This window comes from Oncorhynchus masou, unplaced genomic scaffold, assembly GCF_036934945.1.
Source record: "Oncorhynchus masou masou isolate Uvic2021 unplaced genomic scaffold, UVic_Omas_1.1 unplaced_scaffold_1788, whole genome shotgun sequence".
NCBI classification, from domain to species: Eukaryota; Metazoa; Chordata; class Actinopteri; order Salmoniformes; family Salmonidae; genus Oncorhynchus; species Oncorhynchus masou.
The window spans coordinates 33,367-54,802 of record NW_027008073.1 but is presented as its reverse complement, the minus strand read 5'-3'; the positions used below and the strand labels follow the sequence as shown (position 1 = coordinate 54,802).

Genomic DNA, 21,436 nt, shown 5'->3' with positions numbered 1-21,436 from the left:
CGCCTGCCCTTCTTCTTCTTGCCCCTCTTGGAGGGAGCTCCAGTGGGAGGGACGGGAACAGGCCACACGCTACTGCTGCTGAATGATTTATTTACCTGGATGGACTCCAGAGAGTGAGATCCAGGTCGAACTTGGGCTCCGTCCACTCCCACCACGTTCTTCAGTGGGGCCAGAGCTATGTGTTCAAGCCTTCGTGGCAAAGGCCTCGGTGGAGCTTTCGGCCGCGGAATGCACTGAATAGAGGGGACGAAGTGGTGCGCGAAGGTGCTGCCAACCCCGATGAGAGCAGTCCGGACATAATTCTCATGGATAGCACTTATCTTTCTTTGCTTTGCTTCCATGGCCTCTCTCTCAGCTCTCTGCATCTGCAGAAGTCTGGCATCACTGATGAAGCCACGATGGCCCTCTGGGATTGGGTAGCTCTCCTGATAGCCCTGGATCACAATGGTACAGTATGAAATTAATAGCAGAAGTGAAGTAGGCAAAATAGTTTCTACAGTGTGTCATAAAAAAAATTAAGCTAAAGATGTTATGGATGTAGGCCTACTGTATGTCTATGAAACCACAAAATAAACCGTTTGAAAAACTGATGAGCCTTACAAAACTTGAAAACTTGTCCTGTTCATCTTGTTGGTTTAAAGCCATGTTTTGCTTCCTCAGGTTTTCGATGACGCTCTTCATCTGTGAGTTCTCCTTCTGGAGTTTGTCAAACTCACTTGATTTTCTCCCTCGATAAGCCATTGATGATAAATATTAACACTCTCAAAATAAGAACTTAACCTATCTCTGTGAGAGATCTATCATGAAATGAGTGGAAATTAAATGTTGCTTGTCAGATGGAACCAGCAATGATATCATGGCAAGGCTTCCGTTACATTGTGATGTCATAATGGGGTCTGTTGACAGTGCTGAGCACATAAGCACATGGTGAACATTAATGAAAGATTTTTGATTCCCATATAAAATCATGAATGTGGTGAATTTGAAAATACTATATATATATATATATATATATAGATATAGATAGATAGATATAAAACTCAGCAAAAAAATAAACGTCCCTTTTTTAGGACCCTGTCTTTCAAAGACAATTTGTAAAAATCCAAGTAACTTCACAGATTGTAAAGAAAAGCTGTTTCCCATGTTTCCCACGCACAATCCCTACATCAGTGCTCAGACTTTCCGCAATAAGCTGAGAGGCTGAAGTGAGGGCTTGTAGGCCTGTTGTAAGGCAGGTCCTCATTAGACATCACCGGCAACAGCATCACCTATGGGCACAAACCCACCGTCGCTGGACCAGACAGGACTGCCAAGAAGTGCTCTTCACTGACGAGTCGCGGTTTTGCCTCACCGGGGGTGATGGTCGGATTTACGTTTATCGTTGAAGGAATGTTACACCGAGGCCTGTACTCTGGAGCGAGATCGATTTGGAGGTGGAGGTTCCGTCATGGTCTGGCGCAGTGTGTCACAGCATCATCGGACTAAGCTTGTTGTCATTCCAGGCAGTCTCAACGCTGTGTATTACAGGGAAGACATCCTCCTCCCTCATGTGGTACACTTCCTGCAGGCTGATCCTGACATAACCCTCCAGCATGACAATGCCACCAGCCATACTGCTCGTTCTGTGCATGATTTCCTGCAAGACAGGAATATCAGTGTTCTGCCATGGTCAGCGAAGAGCCCGGATCTCAATCCCATTGAGCACATCTGGGACCTGTTGGATCGGAGGGTGAGAGCTAGGGCCATTCCCCCCAGAAATGTCTGGGTACTTTCAGGTACCTAGGTGGAAGAGTGGGGTAACATGGTACAGCAAGAACTGGCAAATCTGGTGCAGTCCATGAGGAGATGCACTGCAGTACTTAATGCTGTTGATGGCCACACCAGATACTGACTGTTACTTTTGATTTTGACCATTGATTTTGATTATTCCATTTCTGTTAGTCAAATTTCTGTGGAACTGGTTCAGTTTATGTCTCAGTTGTTGAATCTTGTTATGTTCATACACATATTTACACATGTTAAGTTTGCTGAAAATAAACGCTGTTGACAGTGAGAGGACATTTCTTTTTTTGCTGAGTTTATATATATATACAGTGCCTTGCGAAAGTATTCGCCCCCCTTGAACTTTGCGACCTTTTGCCACATTTCAGGCTTCAAACATAAAGATATAAAACTGTATTTTTTTGTGAAGAATCAACAACAAGTGGTACACAATCATGAAGTGGAACAACATTTATTGGATATTTCAAACTTTTTTATTGGATATTTCAAACTTTTTTAACAAATCAAAAACTGAAAAATTGGGCGTGCAAAATTATTCAGCCCCTTTAAGTTAATACTTTGTAGCGCCACCTTTTGCTGCGATTACAGCTGTAAGTCGCTTGGGGTATGTCTCTATCAGTTTTGCACATCGAGAGACTGAAATTTTTTCCCATTCCCCCTTGCAAAACAGCTTGAGCTCAGTGAGGTTGGATGGAGAGCATTTGTGAACAGCAGTTTTCAGTTATTTCCACAGATTGGATTCAGGTCTGGACTTTGACTTGGCCATTCTAACACCTGGATATGTTTATTTTTGAACCATTCCATTGTAGATTTTGCTTTGTGTTTTGGATCATTGTCTTGTTGGAAGACAAATCTCCGTCCCAGTCTCAGGTCTTTTGCAGACTCCATCAGGTTTTCTTCCAGAATGGTCCTGTATTTGGCTCCATCCATTTTCCCATCATTTTTAACCATCTTCCCTGTCCCTGCTGAAGAAAAGCAGGCCCAAACCATGATGCTGCCACCACCATGTTTGACAGTGGGGATGGTGTGTTCATTGTGATGAGCTGTGTTGCTTTTACGCCAAACATAACGTTTTGCATTGTTGCCAAAAAGTTCAATTTTGGTTTCATCTGACCAGAGCACCTTCTTCCACATGTTTGGTGTGTCTCCCAGGTGGCTTGTGGCAAACTTTAAACAACACTTTTTATGGATATCTTTAAGAAATGGCTTTCTTCTTGCCACTCTTCCATAAAGGCCAGATTTGTGCAATATACGACTGATTGTTGTCCTATGGACAGAGTCTCCCATCTCAGCTGTAGATGTCTGCAGTTCATCCAGAGTGATCATGGGCCTCTTGGCTGCATCTCTGATCAGTCTTCTCCTTGTATGAGCTGAAAGTTTAGAGGGACGGCCAGGTCTTGGTAGATTTGCAGTGGTCTGATACTCCTTCCATTTCAATATTATCGCTTGCACAGTGCTCCTTGGGATGTTTAAAGCTTGGGAAATCTTTTTGTATCCAAATCCGGCTTTAAACTTCTTCACAACAGTACCTCGGACCTGCCTGGTGTGTTCCTTGTTCTTCATGATGCTCTCTGCGCTTTTAACGGACCTCTGAGACTATCACAGTGCAGGTGCATTTATACGGAGACTTGATTACACACAGGTGGATTGTATTTATCATCATTAGTCATTTAGGTCAACATTGGATCATTCAGAGATCCTCACTGAACTTCTGGAGAGAGTTTGCTGCACTGAAAGTAAAGGGGCTGAATAATTTTGCACGCCCAATTTTTCAGTTTTTGATTTGTTAAAAAAGTTTGAAATATCCAATAAATGTCGTTCCACTTCATGATTGTGTCCCACTTGTTGTTGATTCTTCACAAAAAAATACAGTTTTATATCTTTATGTTTGAAGCCTGAAATGTAGCAAAAGGTTGCAAAGTTCAAGGGGGCCGAATACTTTCGCAAGGCACTGTATATATAAACTCAGCAAAAAAATAAACGTCCCTTTTTTAGGACCCTGTCTTTCAAAGATACTTGGATTTTTACGAATTAACTTCACAGATTGTAAAGAAACGCTGTTTCCCATGCACAATCCCTACATCAGTGCTCAGACTTTCCGCAATAAGCTGAGAGGCTGAAGTGAGGGCTTGTAGGCCTGTTGTAAGGCAGGTCCTCATTAGACATCACCGGCAACAGCATCACCTATGGGCACAAACCCACCGTCGCTGGACCAGACAGGCCTGCCAAGAAGTGCTCTTCACTGACGAGTCGCGGTTTTGCCTCACCGGGGGTGATGGTCGGATTTACGTTTATCGTTGAAGGAATGTTACACCGAGGCCTGTACTCTGGAGCGAGATCGATTTGGAGGTGGAGGTTCCGTCATGGTCTGGCGCAGTGTGTCACAGCATCATCGGACTAAGCTTGTTGTCATTCCAGGCAGTCTCAACGCTGTGTATTACAGGGAAGACATCCTCCTCCCTCATGTGGTACACTTCCTGCAGGCTGATCCTGACATGACCCTCCAGCATGACAATGCCACCAGCCATACTGCTCGTTCTGTGCATGATTTCCTGCAAGACAGGAATATCAGTGTTCTGCCATGGTCAGCGAAGAGCCCGGATCTCAATCCCATTGAGCACATCTAGGACCTGTTGGGTCGGAGGGTGAGAGCTAGGGTCGTTCCCTAGGGAACTTGCAGGTACCTCGGTGGAAGAGTGGGGTAACATGGTACAGAACTGGCAAATCTGGTGCAGTCCATGAGGAGGAGATGCACTGCAGTACTTAATGCAGTTGATGGCCACACCAGATACTGACTGTTAATTTTGATTTTGACCATTGATTTTGATTATTCCATTTCTGTTAGTCAAATTTCTGTGGAACTGGTTCAGTTTATGTCTCAGTTGTTGAATCTTGTTATGTTCATACAAATATTTACACATGTTAAGTTTGCTGAAAATAAACGCAGTTGACAGTGAGAGGACATTTCTTTTTTTGCTGAGTTTATGTATATATATATATATATATATATATACATACTGTATACAATTGAAGTCGGAAGTTTACATACACCTTAGCCAAATACATTTAAACTCATTTTTTTCACAATTCCTTAAATTTAATCCTAGTAAAAATCCCCTGTTTTAGGTCAGTTAGGATCACCACTTTATTTTAAGAATGTGAAATGTCAGAATAATAGTAGAGAGATTGATTTATTTCAGCTTGTATTTCTTTCATCACATTCCCAGTGGGTCAGAAGTTTACCTACACTCAATTAGTATTTGGTAGCATTGCTTTTAAATTGTTTAACTTGGGTCAAACGTTATGGGTAGCCTTCCAAAAGCTTCCCACGATAAGTTGCGTGAATTTTGGCCCATTCCTCCTGACAGAGCTGGTGTAACTGAGTCAGGTTTGTAGGCCTTCTTGCTCGCACACGCCTTTTCAGTTCTGCCCACACATTTTCTATAGGATTGAGGTCAGGGCTTTGTGATGGCCACTCCAATACCTTGCCTTTGTTGTCCAAACTTTTTATGGCTGCAGGGGCAGTATTTAGTAGCTTGGATGAAAAGGTGCCCATTGTAAACGGCCAGCTCCTCAGTCTCAATTCCTAATATATGCATATTATTATTAGTATTGGATAGAAAATACTCTAAAGTTTCCAAAACTGTCCAAATATTGTCTGTGAGTATAACAGAACTGATATTGCAGGCGAAACCCTGAGGAAAATCAAAACAGGAAGTGGCCTCTATTTTGAAAACTCCATGTTCCATTGCCTCCCTTTGCTCCATTTAAAGGGATATCAACCAGATTCCTTTCCTATCGCTTCCTCAAGGTGTCAACTGTCTTCAGACATAGTTTCAGGCTTTTATTTTGAAAAATGAGCCAGAAAGATAACATCGCGTCAAGTGGTCACGTGAGTTTTGCTCGCGCAACAGAGTTTGGACAGCTATTGCTTATCCCTCTCCTACTGTGAAAGACATTTGCGGTTGATATATTATCGATTATATATTTTAAAAACAACCTGAGGATTGATTATAAAAAATGTTTGACATGTTTCTGTGGACATTATGGAAACTATTTGGAATTTGTCCGCGTTGTCGTGACCGCTCTTTCCGGTGAATTTCTGAACATAACGTGCCAAACAAACGGAGGTATTTTGGATATAAAAATAATGTTTATGGAACAAAAGGAACATTTGTTGTGTAACTGGGAGTCTCGTGAGTGAAAACATCCGAAGATCATCAAAGGTACACAATGAATTTAATTGCTTTTCTGATTTTAGTGACCGAGCTACTTGAAGCTAAGTGTACTTAATGTTTTGTGGAGTGATCGATAAACTTACACAAACGCTTGGATTGCTTTCGCTGTAAAGCATAATTTCAAAATCTGCCAGACAGGTGGATTAACAAAAGGCTAAACTGTGTTTTCCTATATTGCACTTGTGATTTCATGAATATAAATATTTTTAGTAATATTTATTGAATGTAGCGCTATGCTATTCAGCGGTTGTTGATGACACTTATCCCGTTAAGGGGATTGCAGCCATAACAAGTTAATCCCTTCTCTTAACATGTATGGCCCCAAAACATAATCAAGCAGCTGACCAATTACGCAAGACTTTAGTTCGAAGTTAACTGAGATGAATCAACAACTGGATACATTTCTTTATTTCTAAAGTGAAACTATCCTCCGCATTGGAGTATCTCTACAAGTACAAATTTAACCAGTATTTCAGTTGTTTTACCGTCCCATGAAGAAGTGTGGCAGGCCTGTGAGGAAGGATCCTACAGCCATGAGGAAACAGACCATAGCAATGAGCCTGGGCCGGTGCAGCTTCGCCCCAAAATGGCTGACCACAGCCAGGAACAGCAGGTTACCTGCAAGAAACAACAACACTACAGTAGTCAGGAATCGCAAATTATAAACACTGTTTTTTTCAACTAAGAATGGCATATAAGTTTGGATACTAGGTTGCAACAACACATTATCAAATAAAACCATGTTAGCGGTTTGACAGTAGAGTCATGGACAAACACCAGTCAATCAATTAATAGGAACAACTATAAAACTGGACAGTATTGAGAGCAGACTCTGATTGAACCACAAGAAAAACCGATCATACTGTAGTCTGTATCTGGTTTTTACTACATGAATTCTCAAGCAACTCAATGTTATTGTTGATACCCATCTCAAAGCTGCCGTCTATGAGTCCGATGAGAGAGCTGGACAGGTCAAAGTGTCTCTCTGAGTGATGGCACTGTTCATGTAGGTCCCTGACAGAGCTTTGGTGAAGGAGGCGAACAACAGGGCCACGATGAACTGCTGACAAACACAAGAGAGAGAACATTAGTGTGTGTTTGTCCGTGTGTATGTGCATGCGTGGATGCGTGTGCAGACAGAGTACATGTGTAGCTGAGGTGGCCTGCAATAGTAAAAAGAACAGACACGTCTGCAAAGTTCTGGCGCTTTCTTTATTCTGAAGAATGTTTATTTTCTCCTGTTCAATTGTCTATTTTCTTTTTAGTACTTTGAAAATATTCACTTTACCTAAAGCAGAATTCTTTAACAGTAACAGTAATGCACTTTACCTAAAGCAGAATTCAAAAATGTTCCACAAATAACCCTGTCTTAGTGTATGGTTTCACATGAAAACCACAATGTATTTCACATTCATACAATAGAAACACCTATATATGAAACCATAAATAACTGAATGTTTCTCTATAAACCACTACCTCTATAACCACCACTACCTCTATAGAAAAGTGACATTAATGCATTCAGCTTTAAGATAGTGGCACCTCCAGAAAATCATCTCTCTCTCACTGTATGCACTAAAAGTCCACCAGACTGAGCGTGCTCGGCCACTTTACCAGCTAGTGAGCACAATTTTACACAAAACAACCAATAACATCTAAAACCAACTCAGAAATCCCTAACAAACGGATTCTTGATAAAAAAATCTCCTAGACAAAATCCAGTACAAGTAAGCTACTCAGTAAACATAGTCTCTGTGACTCGTAAATGTTTTTTTTACCTCAGCTAGCATCAAGCTAACATATACTCTCACTCAATGTAAATCACCTTCTCCTCACTCAGTTCGACACAAAGCCAAAACAAAACCTTTCCTAACGTGATAATATCTGGACAAAGTTGTTAAATAGCATGTTATTACATATTGTGTATATATTTGAACGTTTGAAGTGCTGTTACATACCTGTAATAGTAAAAAGAACAGACACAGTTTACCTCTGTAAAGTTGGTCTTAATTCTGCAGAATGGTGAGCGCTTGGCCAGAACTTGCTGTTTCTCCTGCTACAACAGTGCAACAGCGCCATCTATTGGCCCGATGGACTGCTAACGCTAAACTATGTGGAAAATACCATTCAGATTCATTGGGACAAATACATAAACAATTAGGGGGGAATAAATAATAAATGTGTGTCTGTTTTTAGTGACTTTGTTTTCAACCCATTACACTTGCACAATCATACATGTGTATTTTCAAGCATATATTATGAACTTTGAGTGTATAACTGCAGGGTGTTTACACAAATACACATGAATTTCACATGTGAACATGGGAAGTGTTATGTGTTATGGAATCTTATGTGAAGATAATGTGATAACATGTAAAGCAACGTGATTACATTAAACTACACATGTGAAAATCTGATCATGTTGTGTTCCAAAATGTAATTTGTGCTCACATAAAATGTAAGTTGATATCATGTGGTTTTCTGTAAGGTCAGGAATATAAGATGCATTTTGATGTTATGTTTGATGTTACATGATCTTGAAAATGCAATGTTCTTTGAGGTTCTTCCATGTTCCTTTCCATGTATTTTCCATTTTACTTTCCCTCAGTCCTTTTCACTTTCCTTGGCAAATCAAGCTCTGTCTCCGTCAAGACTTATTCAGAGCCACCATGAATTGAAAGCAGCTTCTGATGGAATTTAAATCATTCAACAAATTGTTTTATAATGAAGCGTAGACTCAACTAAACACCCTGGATTCTTTACACACACACATTGAAGGGAAAAAATCTCACATTTGGACTCATCAGACCAAAGGACAGATTTCCACCAGTCTAAGGTCCATTGCTCGTGTTTCTTGGCCCAAGCAAGTCTCTTCTTATTATTGGTGTCCGTCCTTTAGTAGTGGTTTCAATGGAACAATTTGACCATGAAGGCCTGATTCACGCAGTCTCCTATGAACAGTGCATGTTGAGATGTGTGTGTTTCTTGAACTCTGTGAAGCATTTATTTGGGCTCCAATCTGAGGTGCAGTGAACTCTACTGAACTTATCCTCTGCAGCCAAGGTAACTCTGGGTCTTCCTCATGAGAGCCAGTTTCATCATAGCGCTTCATGGCTGAGCTGACAGTTCTAATTAACAGAAAACTTAGGAATGCACTCACTGTCTTATCTAAAAACCCCAGAGCTAAGTTTCTGTAGGTTCAACGTGAGGTTAACGACCTTATGTGTTTACACAGTCCCCAACCCATTCGTTTCTTCCAAGTTGGAATGGTGTTCATTAACTTTAATTACTCCTTGTCCGTGTCTCACAATCCCTTCTTATGAACTCATATTGTTAATCAGATATAGTATAACAGAGTATAAGTTTTACTTAGTTACAGTTCCATTTAAAATGATTTGTTCAGTCATTTAATCATAATTTTACCAACACTGCAAGAAAGTGATAAATGAGCGACTCTTTAAAAGGGGGTCAAAGACCCCAGATTGCCTTGTTTAAAATTAAAATAAAAAAATAGCTATCATGCTGTAATCGGCATAGTTTCTCAGACCAAATCTTAATTCTGGTATAAACAAAGCAATCTGATCATACTCCAGTAAAATACACGCTACAGGGAATGCAAAAAAAATGTGCTTCTGCAAAGCACATATACATTGTCCAATCAACATCCACACATTGATTTATTTCTTCGGGTCTTTATTCAAACACAAACACACTTGGAATAAAATGCTCATTCAGTGTCTTGTTGCAGGTTGTGCAATGTTCAAAAGTGTGAAAGATTAGCATCAATGTGTGTGGGGTCAAGTTTGGACAGTCGTACAAACGCAATTAGCCGAGATTGTATATTTCAGGACCATGGACAGCAGCGATATCGGCATAGCGATATCTGTCATTCAGCACCACATGACAGTAGACAGTGGCCATCTCATGTGAAGTTGGCACTGGGGAAATCCCATGTAATGAGAAACGAGGCCTAGGAGGCAAAAAGACTTAAGGAGAAGACTCCCACAGGAACTCTTTGCTAAACTGTTCTGCCACATTCATTTCAAATGTTACATCTTTCGATTTGTAAATAATAGGGAATACATCTGCAAATAATTGAAACAGACTTATCAAACTACACTGTACAGCTTTAGTGTGTCTGTGCAGTATTTATTTTATTTAACCTTTATTTAACCAGGAAGGGCTCATTGAGATTTAAAATCTCTTTTTCAAGAGAGTCCCTGGCCAAGATAGGCAGCACCAAGTCATTACAAAAATTATAGACAAACAACATGAAAAACTACAAGTAATCTAGTGAAGACCATCGAATTCACAAGAGTAAAACAAAATCAAAAACAGCAAATTAAAAACATTGACAGGTCAGGGAATCAGTCTCAAGATCATTCATCAGTGATTTAAAAATACCAATCGGGACAAGTTCATCCAGTTTAAAAGTATTTTGTAAGGTGTTCCAAGACAATGGCGCAGAGCACATAAAAGCCCTTTTACCAGATTCAGTTTGGACATTTGGAACAGTTAGCAGGATAAAGTCCAGCGAACAAAGAGAGTACCCACCAAATTTCTGGACAATAAAAATGGCCAAATAAAAAGGTAGTAAACCCAAAATGGCTTTGTAAATAAAAGTATACCAGTGAATGAGCCTACAGGTGACTAGAGAAGGCCAGCCAACCCTGGTATACAAAGTGCAGTGGTGCGTAAGTGTTTTGCACTTTAAAATAAATCTCACAGTGCCATGGTAAAGAGTGTCAATTGATCTCAAACACTGAGTGGAAGCATTCATATATAAAATATCCCCATAGTCTAGTAAAGGCATAAATGTATCTGATACTAGCCTCAGTCTGGCTTCAACAGAAAAACAGGCCTTTTTCCTAAAATAAAATCCCAATTTCAGCTTCAATTTTTTTGTAAGTTGTTAAATATTCACAATTTTAAAGAGAGGCCATCTTCAATTAAAATTCCAAGATATTTATATGAGGTTACAACCTCAATCTCCTTGCCCTGACGGGTAGTAATAGGTGAAAAGTTCAGAGGTCTATTTCTTGCTTTAGAAAACACCATTAGTTAAGTTTTGTCAGTATTGAGGATAAGCTTCAATTGACACAAGGTATGTTGAACAGTATAAAAAGCAGTTTGCAAGTTCTGGGAAGCTTTTGTAAGAGACGAGGCAAACAGTAAATAACAGTATCATCAGCATAAAAATGAAGTTGCGCATTTTGGACATTTTTGTCTAAATCATTTATATAAATAGTGAATAAGAGAGGACCAAGTACAGAGCCTTGGGGCACACCATTAAAGACAGACAATTTAACAGACATAAGCCCATCAAATTGAGTGCACTGAGATCTATCAGACAGATAGTTAGCAAACCATGCAACCACATGCTCTGAAAGACCTACACTCGACAATCTCTGCCTTAGTATAGCATGATCAACTGAATCAAAATCCTTAGAGAGATCAATAAAAAGTGAGACACAGTGCTGTTTTTTGTCAAGCGCTTCAGTGATATAATTTAAAACCTTCATGGCTGCTGTAATTGAGTTGGTAAAAAAAAAGCTGTTCACTCACAAGGGTTTCAAGTATTTTCACCAGGGGTGACAGCTTTGAGATTGGCCTATAATTATTTAAAAGAGTTGGATCTCTCCCTTTTAAAAGTGGTAGGACAAATGCTGATTTCCAGATCTTTGGAATTTCACTTCATTCCAGGGTGAGATTGAACAGATATGTAAGTGGTTCAGCTATGAAATCAGCTGCCAGATTTAAAAAGAAGGGATCCAAAACATCAGGACCTGCAGGCATTCTCTGATCTAAGGATTTCAGGGCTTTATGTACCACCTGCACTGAGAATGGCAAAAAGCTAAAAGTTTGACCAGCTCTCACTGGTTCCTCCACACAGGGTTGTACAGAGACAGAGGACACTGAATCAAACAGCCTACCAGATGATACAAAGTGCTCATTGAAACAATTCAGCATTTCAGTTTGTCATATACAGCAACAGAGTCCTTCAAAACACATGACGGTAATTCATTAACATTACTGTTACCAGACATAGACTTAATAGCCTTCCAAAACTTTCTAGGGTCATTCAGGTTATCAGTGGTAACAGACATAAAATATTCAGACTTGGTCTTCCTGAGAAGAAAAGAACACTTGTTTCGTAACTGCCTAAAAATAAGCCAATCAGCATCAGAACATGATTTCCTTGCTTTAGCCCAGGCTTGATTACGGTTGTGAATAATACAAGACAGCTCAGAAGAAAACCATGGAGTAACCCGCCCTTTAACCCTGAACCTGCGGAATGGGGCACGTTTGTTTACTATTTGGAAAAAAAACATAATGAAAGAATTTCCAGGCAGTTTTCACATCAGGGATAAACTCAATCTGCTCCAGTCAAAATGAACAAATCATGAAAGAAAGCCTGCTCGTTAAAACACTTCAAATTTCTCTTACAAATAAAACATGGGTTTGTCTTAGGAACCTTAGTATTTCTAACAGCAACAACAGCACAATGGTCACTTACATTATTACGAAAAACACCAACCGCAGAATATTTATGTGGAACATTTGCAAATATCAAATAAATCAAGGTAGATTGATCTGGGCATTTAAGATTTGGGCGAGTGGGTGAGTTCATCAACTGGGTAAGATTCATAGAATTACAAAACATTTTTAAATCATCAGACACCGGCTTTAACCAACACCAGTTGAGATCACCAATCAAGATCATTTCACTGTAAAGAAGTTTAGACATAAGGTGCGTCAAAGAAAAAAATGCATCACCGAGAGCACAGGGGGTCTATAACAGCCAATCACAGTTATAGAGAGACCCCTTGAAACCTCAATATTCAAAGCAAGAAATTCCAACTGTTAACATATAGCTTCAGACTTTGCCACACTTACAGGGAATTTAGTTTTTACATATATAGCCACACCCACACCTTTCTTAACCCGATCAGTGCGATAAACATTGTAACCACTTATACATTTATCAAAAACAGACTTGCTGAGCCAGGTTTCAGAAAGCACAATTACATCAGCATCAGTTGATTTATCCCAAATCCTAACCCCATCAATTTTTGACAACAGGCTGCGTACATTTAAATGAAAAATACCAAAACCAGATCTTGATTTAAAATCAGAGGGGGTTTGGAGACATTGCATATCAGGGCCAGGGTTAGGTTGCACGTTACCTGATATCATCAAAAGAAGAATAACTAGACACCTCGGTTTAATAACCTTGCACGGCTTCTCTTTTTTAAGAGACCTACCGCAAGCGAATTCTACAAGTGAGTTTCCCGACAATACAAAACAGTCAATTAAAACCATGAGACCTTGGTAGTGACACAATTTCGTACTGTTCACATCATGCCACAAAAACATCGGCACTTGGACGAGTGGACCGAGTGAAAAAGAGCGAGTTCCTGCAGACAAAATGTCTAATGAACGGGAGAGCACATTGTCAGATGTCCTCACCCAGCGGCAATGTTCGTTTTCTCCAGAGTTCAGTAAAGTCAGTGCACAAAGCAACACCACGAAAATGGTCATTTTCTCTGACAAATGTAAAAAATAGAGACCAAAGAACGGAAGGGGAGAGAAGGACAGTTGTATGTATGAGTCTGAATGTGAGTATTTGCGCGTGAGAAGATTGGGTTTTGAGGTCGTAGGTACAACTGTAAGCAATTCCGTTCTCAAATGTCTGTTTAACGTGAGAAACAAAATGAAAAACACCTGTTAGACCATTACAATGCGGACTGTCTTGCATTTTTACTATTACCAACAAGACAACGAAGTGATACGTGCCATGGAGACTTTTAACGGATACTTTCCAACACCAAAAGTTACCACGCTGAGAGATATTGTTTACGACACTATTATGCATACAATCCAAGTCATACGTTTATTGTCATTCATACTCTTATTTTTAACAGAATATCTTTGCAAAAGTGTTCATTGTGTCAATTCAGAGCTCAGAAATATTGTAATAATGTGTTTAAGGGGACTGACATTCAAGACGCACAACAGGAGAACACAACAACCACATTTTCAATTGACAATCATTGCTTTAAATGGATGTGGTCGATAGATTTGTATAGGTGTAGCAGTGTGATGTTGTTCCCCTAGATTATGCACCAAATTGCACACAAGGACCAATTCAAATCGGCCAGGTCAAGAGGGGAAGTTAATAATTTGATAATAATACTAATAATTCAGTGTATTTTTTAAAATGTAATTACAGCTGCATAGCTAAAGTGTACAAACACTTTTTCATATCAATATTGTACATACATGTGATTGTAAAAGTTTTGTATATTCTGGTTTGGTCCATCGCGGTTTATCTGTATTTCCATACGCCCTTATTGTTCTCTTTTGCCTGCCCTTCGGCTTGAAAGGTATGTTGTCCTTGGCTCCGAAATTGTTCAATATAAAACCGTGGTAATGTTACACAATGTGCTGTTATGCTACCATAAGTTTGTTGCAATGTGGATAATATAAAGATTTATGTTATCAAGGTTCACAAAGCTCGCTAACTAGGGTATCTATTGTAACTTGTGAGTACTTGGGACAGTGTTTGAGTGAGTGTCCATGTGCTTGCGCAGGTGCCTGAGAGCTAGGACTGCGCCAAGGGTTAACATAATGTGTGTTGTCTCTTCGTGCAGGGCAAATAAAACATTATTCAACTAGCAGACCTCCAGTTGTGGCAGCGTCCTAATTTAAAGTACACAACGCAGAACGAACCACTTAACATATGCATATATAAATAATGTATTTAACTTGTAAGGCAAGGTTGGATTAGTAGGTCTAACCAACATGCACCTGGATAATCGCGTCATGAATTGGGACGGGCTCCAACATCCTCATATACACATTATGACATAATAAAGAGTTTAATCGTTCACGAAATAAAGACATAGAAGCTTACCCATTTATACAGGTTCTACACATTCCATTTCTCCATGGCAATAGAATGTAAACATTCTATTTTGCGCCAAACATCGTCTTCAACTCAATTCTAAGTGCAGCATATTGGACGACTCCACAGTCATTGATCATTCGCGACTTTAAGTCATTCCTGTTATCTCTAGAGCATCCCGTATATCTATAGCGCTGCATTTCTTCCCCATCTTACCATGGATAGGGTCTGGTGCATTCCGGAGTTCACTTATGGTCCCACAAAGGTAATCTTCAGAGAAATTAATTTTAGCATACTGTAAATACCTGTGCATAATGTGCATAACAAAGCATCATTATTTTCATTATCTTCAAAGGAATTCTGTAGAAGCAGCCTTTATTTTCAGACTCTGCAGGCCTGCTGGGAGGAAACATATTACAATAAACAGGTAAGATTCATCCCACAAAAACATAAACAACAGAAAGAGAGTTGTATTTCAAGACAGTTTAGAGAAGGTGGTCATAAGAGTTTTTAATATCACTTGCAAATTGTGAGGCATGAGCAGTTGTGAAATGTTGCGAGAGGCCCTTCTGAAAGCACATTATATGGTATTTCGTGGCACGGTCTCACACCTTACCTCATCTTGCAGAAGAAGCTCATGGTCCACTATCTGCTGCTCCAGAGTCAAGGCCAGGTCCCGCCCCATGTCACCACGGAGCACATGAGCAACTGGCTGGTGTCTCAGGGCAAAAAATCCCTTAGGGAGAGGTGAGTACCACGTCAGCACTCACCTTCACTGCCATTCCCTGCCACCAGCAGCACTCCAGGAGGTGTGGGTAAAATAAACAACAGAAGAATCAGAAGCCAGGAAACTTGAATTACTCTGTGTTTTATTTGAAGGGTGTGGAAGGAAACCCTGGAGGAAGGAAACAACCTCGCTCGGCTGGTAAGAGAATGAGAGTTAGAGACATACTACAAGTTAGTGAGCTCTTTACTGGCCTTTCAACAACGAGTTAGCACAGCAGAATAGATATGTTGTGAAATTACACTAATGGGACTTCCTGTTTCATACTGCAGGCCTGGGAAGTAAACACTTGCCTAAAAATGATGAACATAGAGCATGAGGCTTTCTGCAAGCTCCGCCGCTCCATGCACCCCACCTCGCCAGCTGACATGTGAGTTCCATGTACTGCCCTGCATATGACTTGATCCATTTATCTACACATCTGTAACTATGCAGAAACAGACTAAGACAGTGTTCTCTGTGAGCACATTGCACGTCGTTTAGCTTTGTCTTCTCCTTTTTGTTGATTTCAGCGATCCTAAGGTCCACCGCATCGTGGAAAGAGCTGTGAGGAGCATTCTGGGCGAGCAGTCCAATGAGCCCCATAGCAACCTGCTCAGCCCATCTCAGGTGGTGGTGGAGGTGGTGCCCAGGCTCCTCCTGGCCCTGTGGCTTCAGCCAGAGGAAGGCCATTCAGAGCACCCAATCCTAATAAGCGGGATGGCCGTGGGCATGGTGGTGGCCGTAGTGGAGAAGCTATCCTGCATGTTAAAGGACCCTTCCCCTCACATCCCTTTCTCCCGGGCTGCTGCTTTTGACTCTGTGCAGTCGATCCTCGGGAGAATCAGTCAGTCCTTCTCCACCGATGACCTGCAGAGCCCTTTTTATATGAGCTCTGTCTGTGCCTTTGTGGCGGACGAGGTGCAGAGCTGCTTCCAGCCCCCTGCAGCCACCCTACCAGTTCCCCCTGTCCTCGCGGTGGCCGTTTCCACCACACTACCAGCTGACATCCAAGCAGGTGAGTAGCAATGATAGAGAGCACTCTGACAGACACCTGCTCTGATGACATCTTGGTGCCTTGTAGTAGTAGAGCTCATCAGGATTGTTGTTGTCACCCATAACACAGACCCGGCTTCTTCCCACCTGGAGGTTGTGGACATCACCCCTAACAGAGAGGCAGATCAGGATTCTTCCCACCTGGAGGTTGTGGACATCACCCGTAAGACAGAGGCAGATCCGGCTTCTTCCCAACTGAAGGTTGTTGACATCACCCCACAGAGGCAGATCCGGCTAACAAGGTTGTTGACATCACCCCTAACACAGAGGCAGATCCGGCTTCTTTCCACCTGAATGTTGAAGACATCACCAGTAACACGGAGGCAGATCCGCCTTCTTCCCACCTGAATGTTGTGGACATCACCTCTAACACAGAGGCAGACCCGGCTTCTTCCCAACTGAAGGTTGTTGACATCACCCCTAATACAGAGGCAGAGCCCATCTCTTCCCTCTTGGAGGTTGTGGACGTCACACCTGAAGAAAGGACTCTCACAATGGCCGTCTCCGCCACTCTGCCAGCTGACATCCAAGCAGGTGAGTAACACTTAGAGAGCACTCTGACAGGTGCCGTTTGTCATGACATCTTAGTAGAACCTTTCAACTGGCCAGTGTTAAGAAGCTACGGTTTGCATTTGTTTACATTCTGTTCCTCTTTTTTCCATTTCCAGGGGATGTTGCTGTGGTCATCTCGGATGTCACCCCACACGTCACCAAGGACGTGACACTGGATGTTCCATGCAGAGCTAGGAAAGGGGCAGTCCGGCGATTATTTTGCAGGCTTTGGAGGGCAGTGTGCTGCTGCGCCTGCCACAAGGAAGAGGAGGAACAATATTAATTATTCATCAGACCTTCAGAAATGGGATTGAACCATAGACCATTAAATTATAATTGGACTCAATTCTGCTTTTCTTCTGTTTACTACTTAATTTCAGAACTTTTCTATAAACTTTCACTTTGCAAGTGTGGAGTAGGTTGTGTAAATAAGTGGGAAACATCCCAATTTTAATGCTTTTAATAATTTACTTGTACATTTAAAAACATATGTATTATTTGACAACAAAAAAACAGAGGGCGCTCAACCAATGTTGAGTTGAGGTGCAACCAAAAATTTGAATCATCATAGAAAAGGAAATAGCGCAACTCTTGCTCACTATAAAAAAAAATGCATTGTTTTATTCAGGCAAGGTTAAAAGTTTAACGTTTCGGCCTAGTCTATGATGATATGCAAGTTGTGTTTGCCCAGGAAAAGGGTGACCCAGACTCACCCTGGTTCTTGAGGGTTGAAGACAGTGAAAAATGATCATTAAATAAATGGGACTTGTCAATTCTTGAATAAAAATCTTCAATGAACATGAATTTAAATACAATTGACTTGAGGATCAGAGCAGGCAGGCTGACTGGCTAGCCCTGAAGGCCCTCTGCCTCTACCTCTGTGTGGTTCATCTCATCCAAGAGGTTGTGTGGGTTGTCTTTCTCTGTTGGTGTGAATCACTATGACCTCTCCCTCTACCTGTCATTTGGCTGATCAGAAGCATTCTGCTCTTTCTTGCTCACATGAACAGGAGGAATGGCCTCTGGGGTAACCTCCTCCTCTATCTAACGCCTCTTCCACCTCCTCTTTCTGACTTGTTCTCTCTCACTGGGTGTTGGATAGTTCCTCCTCCTCTGTGTCTTTGTGAGTTTGGAGGGAGTTATCCTGTTCCGACTTCCTCTAAGGGTGTGCACCGTAATCTCTTTGTGTGTTGAGGGGTTCAGTGGTTTTGGAGGGAGTCTGAAGTTCGATTTCTAGTGATGACTGTGGGGTCTGTCCCGTGGTGGTGTCCTCCTCCCTCCAAACACCCAGCCACTGAGACATGTGATGAGGCCAAGAAAGATCCCTCTGGAAGGACGGGATAGGACACATCACAACACTGCTGCTCATTCATATTCAAACACACCTCAGAGTACGGACACAAACATGGACCCCCACACACACACAGTCACATCACGGTTACAATGTTTACTGTTTCCAACATGAATGTATTGTAATGTGCAGAACAATGCCGGTCCGGTGGTTAAAGCTTGGAGAACTTTCCAGTTCATCAGCCCCATCATCACCTACATGCGTGGGGGATCCCAGGTATGTGTCTTTGTAACTAGCTAATCCTAATCTACATTGTCAGTCATTTGATCTTGATGAAATGTGTCACAGCCATTGCTGAAGTGGTTTTGTTGATGTTGTCTTGTTGTTTATCTCAACAGCAGGTGGTGGTGAGGATGCACCACGTGAGTAGGGTGAGAGGCCTGGAGACTCAACTGGTGTGTGCCACAGCCAGGCTTAGTCCTGAGGGCATCCCCTACTGTGCCACCAAAGTGCAGTCCAACACTTGGATCCAGGTAAGAAGTAAATACTACTGAAATAGTATTAGATTAGTTTTTTCTTCACTTTTTCCATTTGGCCTTAACATGTATTCTCTCTTTCAGCGTGTGGCTGGCAGGGTGACCCACTATGTGCCTCACCTCCGCCACGAGACGTCTGTGGACGTGATGCTTAGCTGCTACCAGGTAAATAAACGATTTCCTATGTAAATAGACTAGACATTACTGGGCATTTTTACATTAGATTTGGTGTGTTTTCTAATAACGTGTGTGTGGTAAACAGGTGTGTTGTGTGTGTTTTGAGCAGCAGACTGATGTCTCAGTGGTGTACGCCACTCTCCACATGGGGCTGGACGGGCTTCTCTCCTCTTCAGCGTGGTCAGAGGCTGCCTCCTTCTCTACGCCCACCACTCAGCAGTTCACTGGCCCAGAGCCTGAGGGCCACAACTGGTATGAGGTCAGACGTTACACACACATACTATTGACTAGGATCATTAAGATCCTTCCATTGACCGATTGTTTTATGTCATTGCATTGGTCATTGATTTTGAATGCTTGTTTTGTCGTAGGGCTGGGAGGAGGACCTGCTGCCTGAGGAGAGGGAGGTTCCTCTGCTAAAGTGAGTTCCTCTAAATGTCTGTGTCGTCTGGGCTTGTCAGATGCTGAAGGATAGTGGTCATAATGCTGTTATCCCCCATTGACTCTAATGGTTGACGTGCTCCATTCCCTCCCTTTTCACAGCCTCTACCTTACCACCAAAAGAGTGGAGGACATCGCCCTGAGGCTCGTCTCCCTGAGCCAGGCCTTCACTGTGAGTGGACCCACTTTTCTTTTTCTCTCTGTGATTTCTTGTTCTGTCTCCTAGAGGAAGATGTCTCACCCTAACTCTTCCCTCTTTCCTAGACCCTGCTTGGTTCCACCCTGAGCAGGAACCATCTGTTTGTGGTGGGAAAGGTCCTCCTGGGCGCTTTGGTTCAGGCCAACCACATGGTAACTCACTAACTCATTCTCTTTCAAGGGAATTAGAGCATCCCTGAGGGGAAATGTGTTCTGTTCACTAAGATGCTATTTTCATTGTCATAGGATGAGGCCAATTTCATCCGTACCTATAACGACTTTGTGGACTACCTGAGTGACCCCTCCAAGCGGAATGACATTGAGAGGGAGCTGGCTGAGGCAAAGGTGAGTTCATTAACTATTTCAAGTCTCACTGAGTTCTTCCACATGTCTGTTTTATACATCACTTTTATACATCACAGTAGCTGATCTATATGAAATCATTCCTATTTTCTCCTAATGTGTTTTCTTGTCCTAGATCCATCATGTGAACATGATAGATGTCCTCTTTGAGCTGGTGCTGTTTGGGATGATGACAGCTCAGAAGTCCCTGATGGTGGTAAGTAGCATCTCACTGGTACATGTTTTGATCTCTCTCTATTAGCAGTTTCACTTAAATGCCACTTCTCTTCTTTCTTTCAAAATGCTAAGATCCCAAGATGGCGTAGCAGTAAGACGTGTCGTGTCCCGTGTATATTTCGTCTTTTTTCGTTTTTACATATTTTTTCTTCGCATATCTTTTAAAACATTTTGCTAAACCTCAGCTTCCAAATACTCTCCTTCAATCCGCCTCACCCAATGTAGCTATTTTTCTTTTTTCCTAAAGTATTTAGTATTTATATTTACTTCGGAACCGGAACCCCTCAACTGAAGCTAGCCAGCTAACTACCAGCTATGCTAGCGGTCTTCAGCTAACCGGTCATCAGCTAACCTTTAGCACGAAAAGCTCACGCGACTCTAACCAGAGCATAACGGACCTATTTATTTTTTATCCCCGGATTCCCGCCGCAAACGGAACATCTGGATCTTCACAACTAGTTATTTAGCTAAACCGCAACCCCAGACGATTACTGCTGGCTAGCGCTTCCACCCACTTAGCGCTTCCACCCACTTAGCTTGAAGCTAGCCCCGCCAGAGCACCTGTGCTACCTCCGTAGCATACTCCTGGGCTACAATACCTACCACCGTAGCATACTCCTGGGCTACAATTACCCGGACCCATGACCGGTCTATCGATGTCACCGCATGAAGAGGAATAAACAGACTCACCCCATCGCGACGTCCCCCAAAGGCTAACTCTCTAGCCCTTGCTATCTCCTTGCTTGCTATTTCGGCCTGCTAACTGCTAGCTTGTTTAGCCCCGGTCCGCTAACTGCTACCTTGTTTAGCCCCGGCCTACTAACTGTTAGCTTGTTAGCACAGGCCTGCTAACCGTCTGAATCGCCTCGTCCCAAACACTCACTGGACCCATATTTACTCTCTTACCTCTTTCCG

General features: G+C 41.9%; 1 protein-coding gene and 1 long non-coding RNA gene across 4 annotated transcripts; one reads left to right on the top strand and one right to left on the bottom strand.

Moving 5' to 3' along the window:
• Positions 1 to 5: 5 nt before the first annotated feature.
• On the bottom strand, positions 6 to 8,125 carry LOC135532253 (uncharacterized). 3 transcript variants are annotated; one of them, XR_010454325.1, is made up of 4 exons: positions 7,979 to 8,123; positions 6,884 to 7,083; positions 6,506 to 6,638; positions 6 to 434 (listed from the first exon to the last, which is right to left on the bottom strand). It is a non-coding gene; the product is annotated as an uncharacterized LOC135532253 (long non-coding RNA). The 3 variants fall into 3 exon arrangements; XR_010454324.1 differs by having other exon boundaries at positions 6,506 to 7,083; positions 7,979 to 8,125; XR_010454326.1 differs by having other exon boundaries at positions 6,506 to 7,080; positions 7,979 to 8,049.
• An 8,314-nt stretch (positions 8,126 to 16,439) lies between these two features.
• Positions 16,440 to 18,126, top strand: LOC135532252 (uncharacterized). The gene is made up of 4 exons (XM_064959841.1): positions 16,440 to 16,709; positions 16,818 to 16,948; positions 16,990 to 17,281; positions 17,416 to 18,126. Exons 1-4 carry the CDS (start codon positions 16,457 to 16,459, stop codon positions 17,580 to 17,582), a joined length of 843 nt encoding a protein of 280 aa, XP_064815913.1. The 5' UTR covers positions 16,440 to 16,456; the 3' UTR covers positions 17,583 to 18,126.
• The last annotated feature ends 3,310 nt before the right edge of the window (positions 18,127 to 21,436 follow it).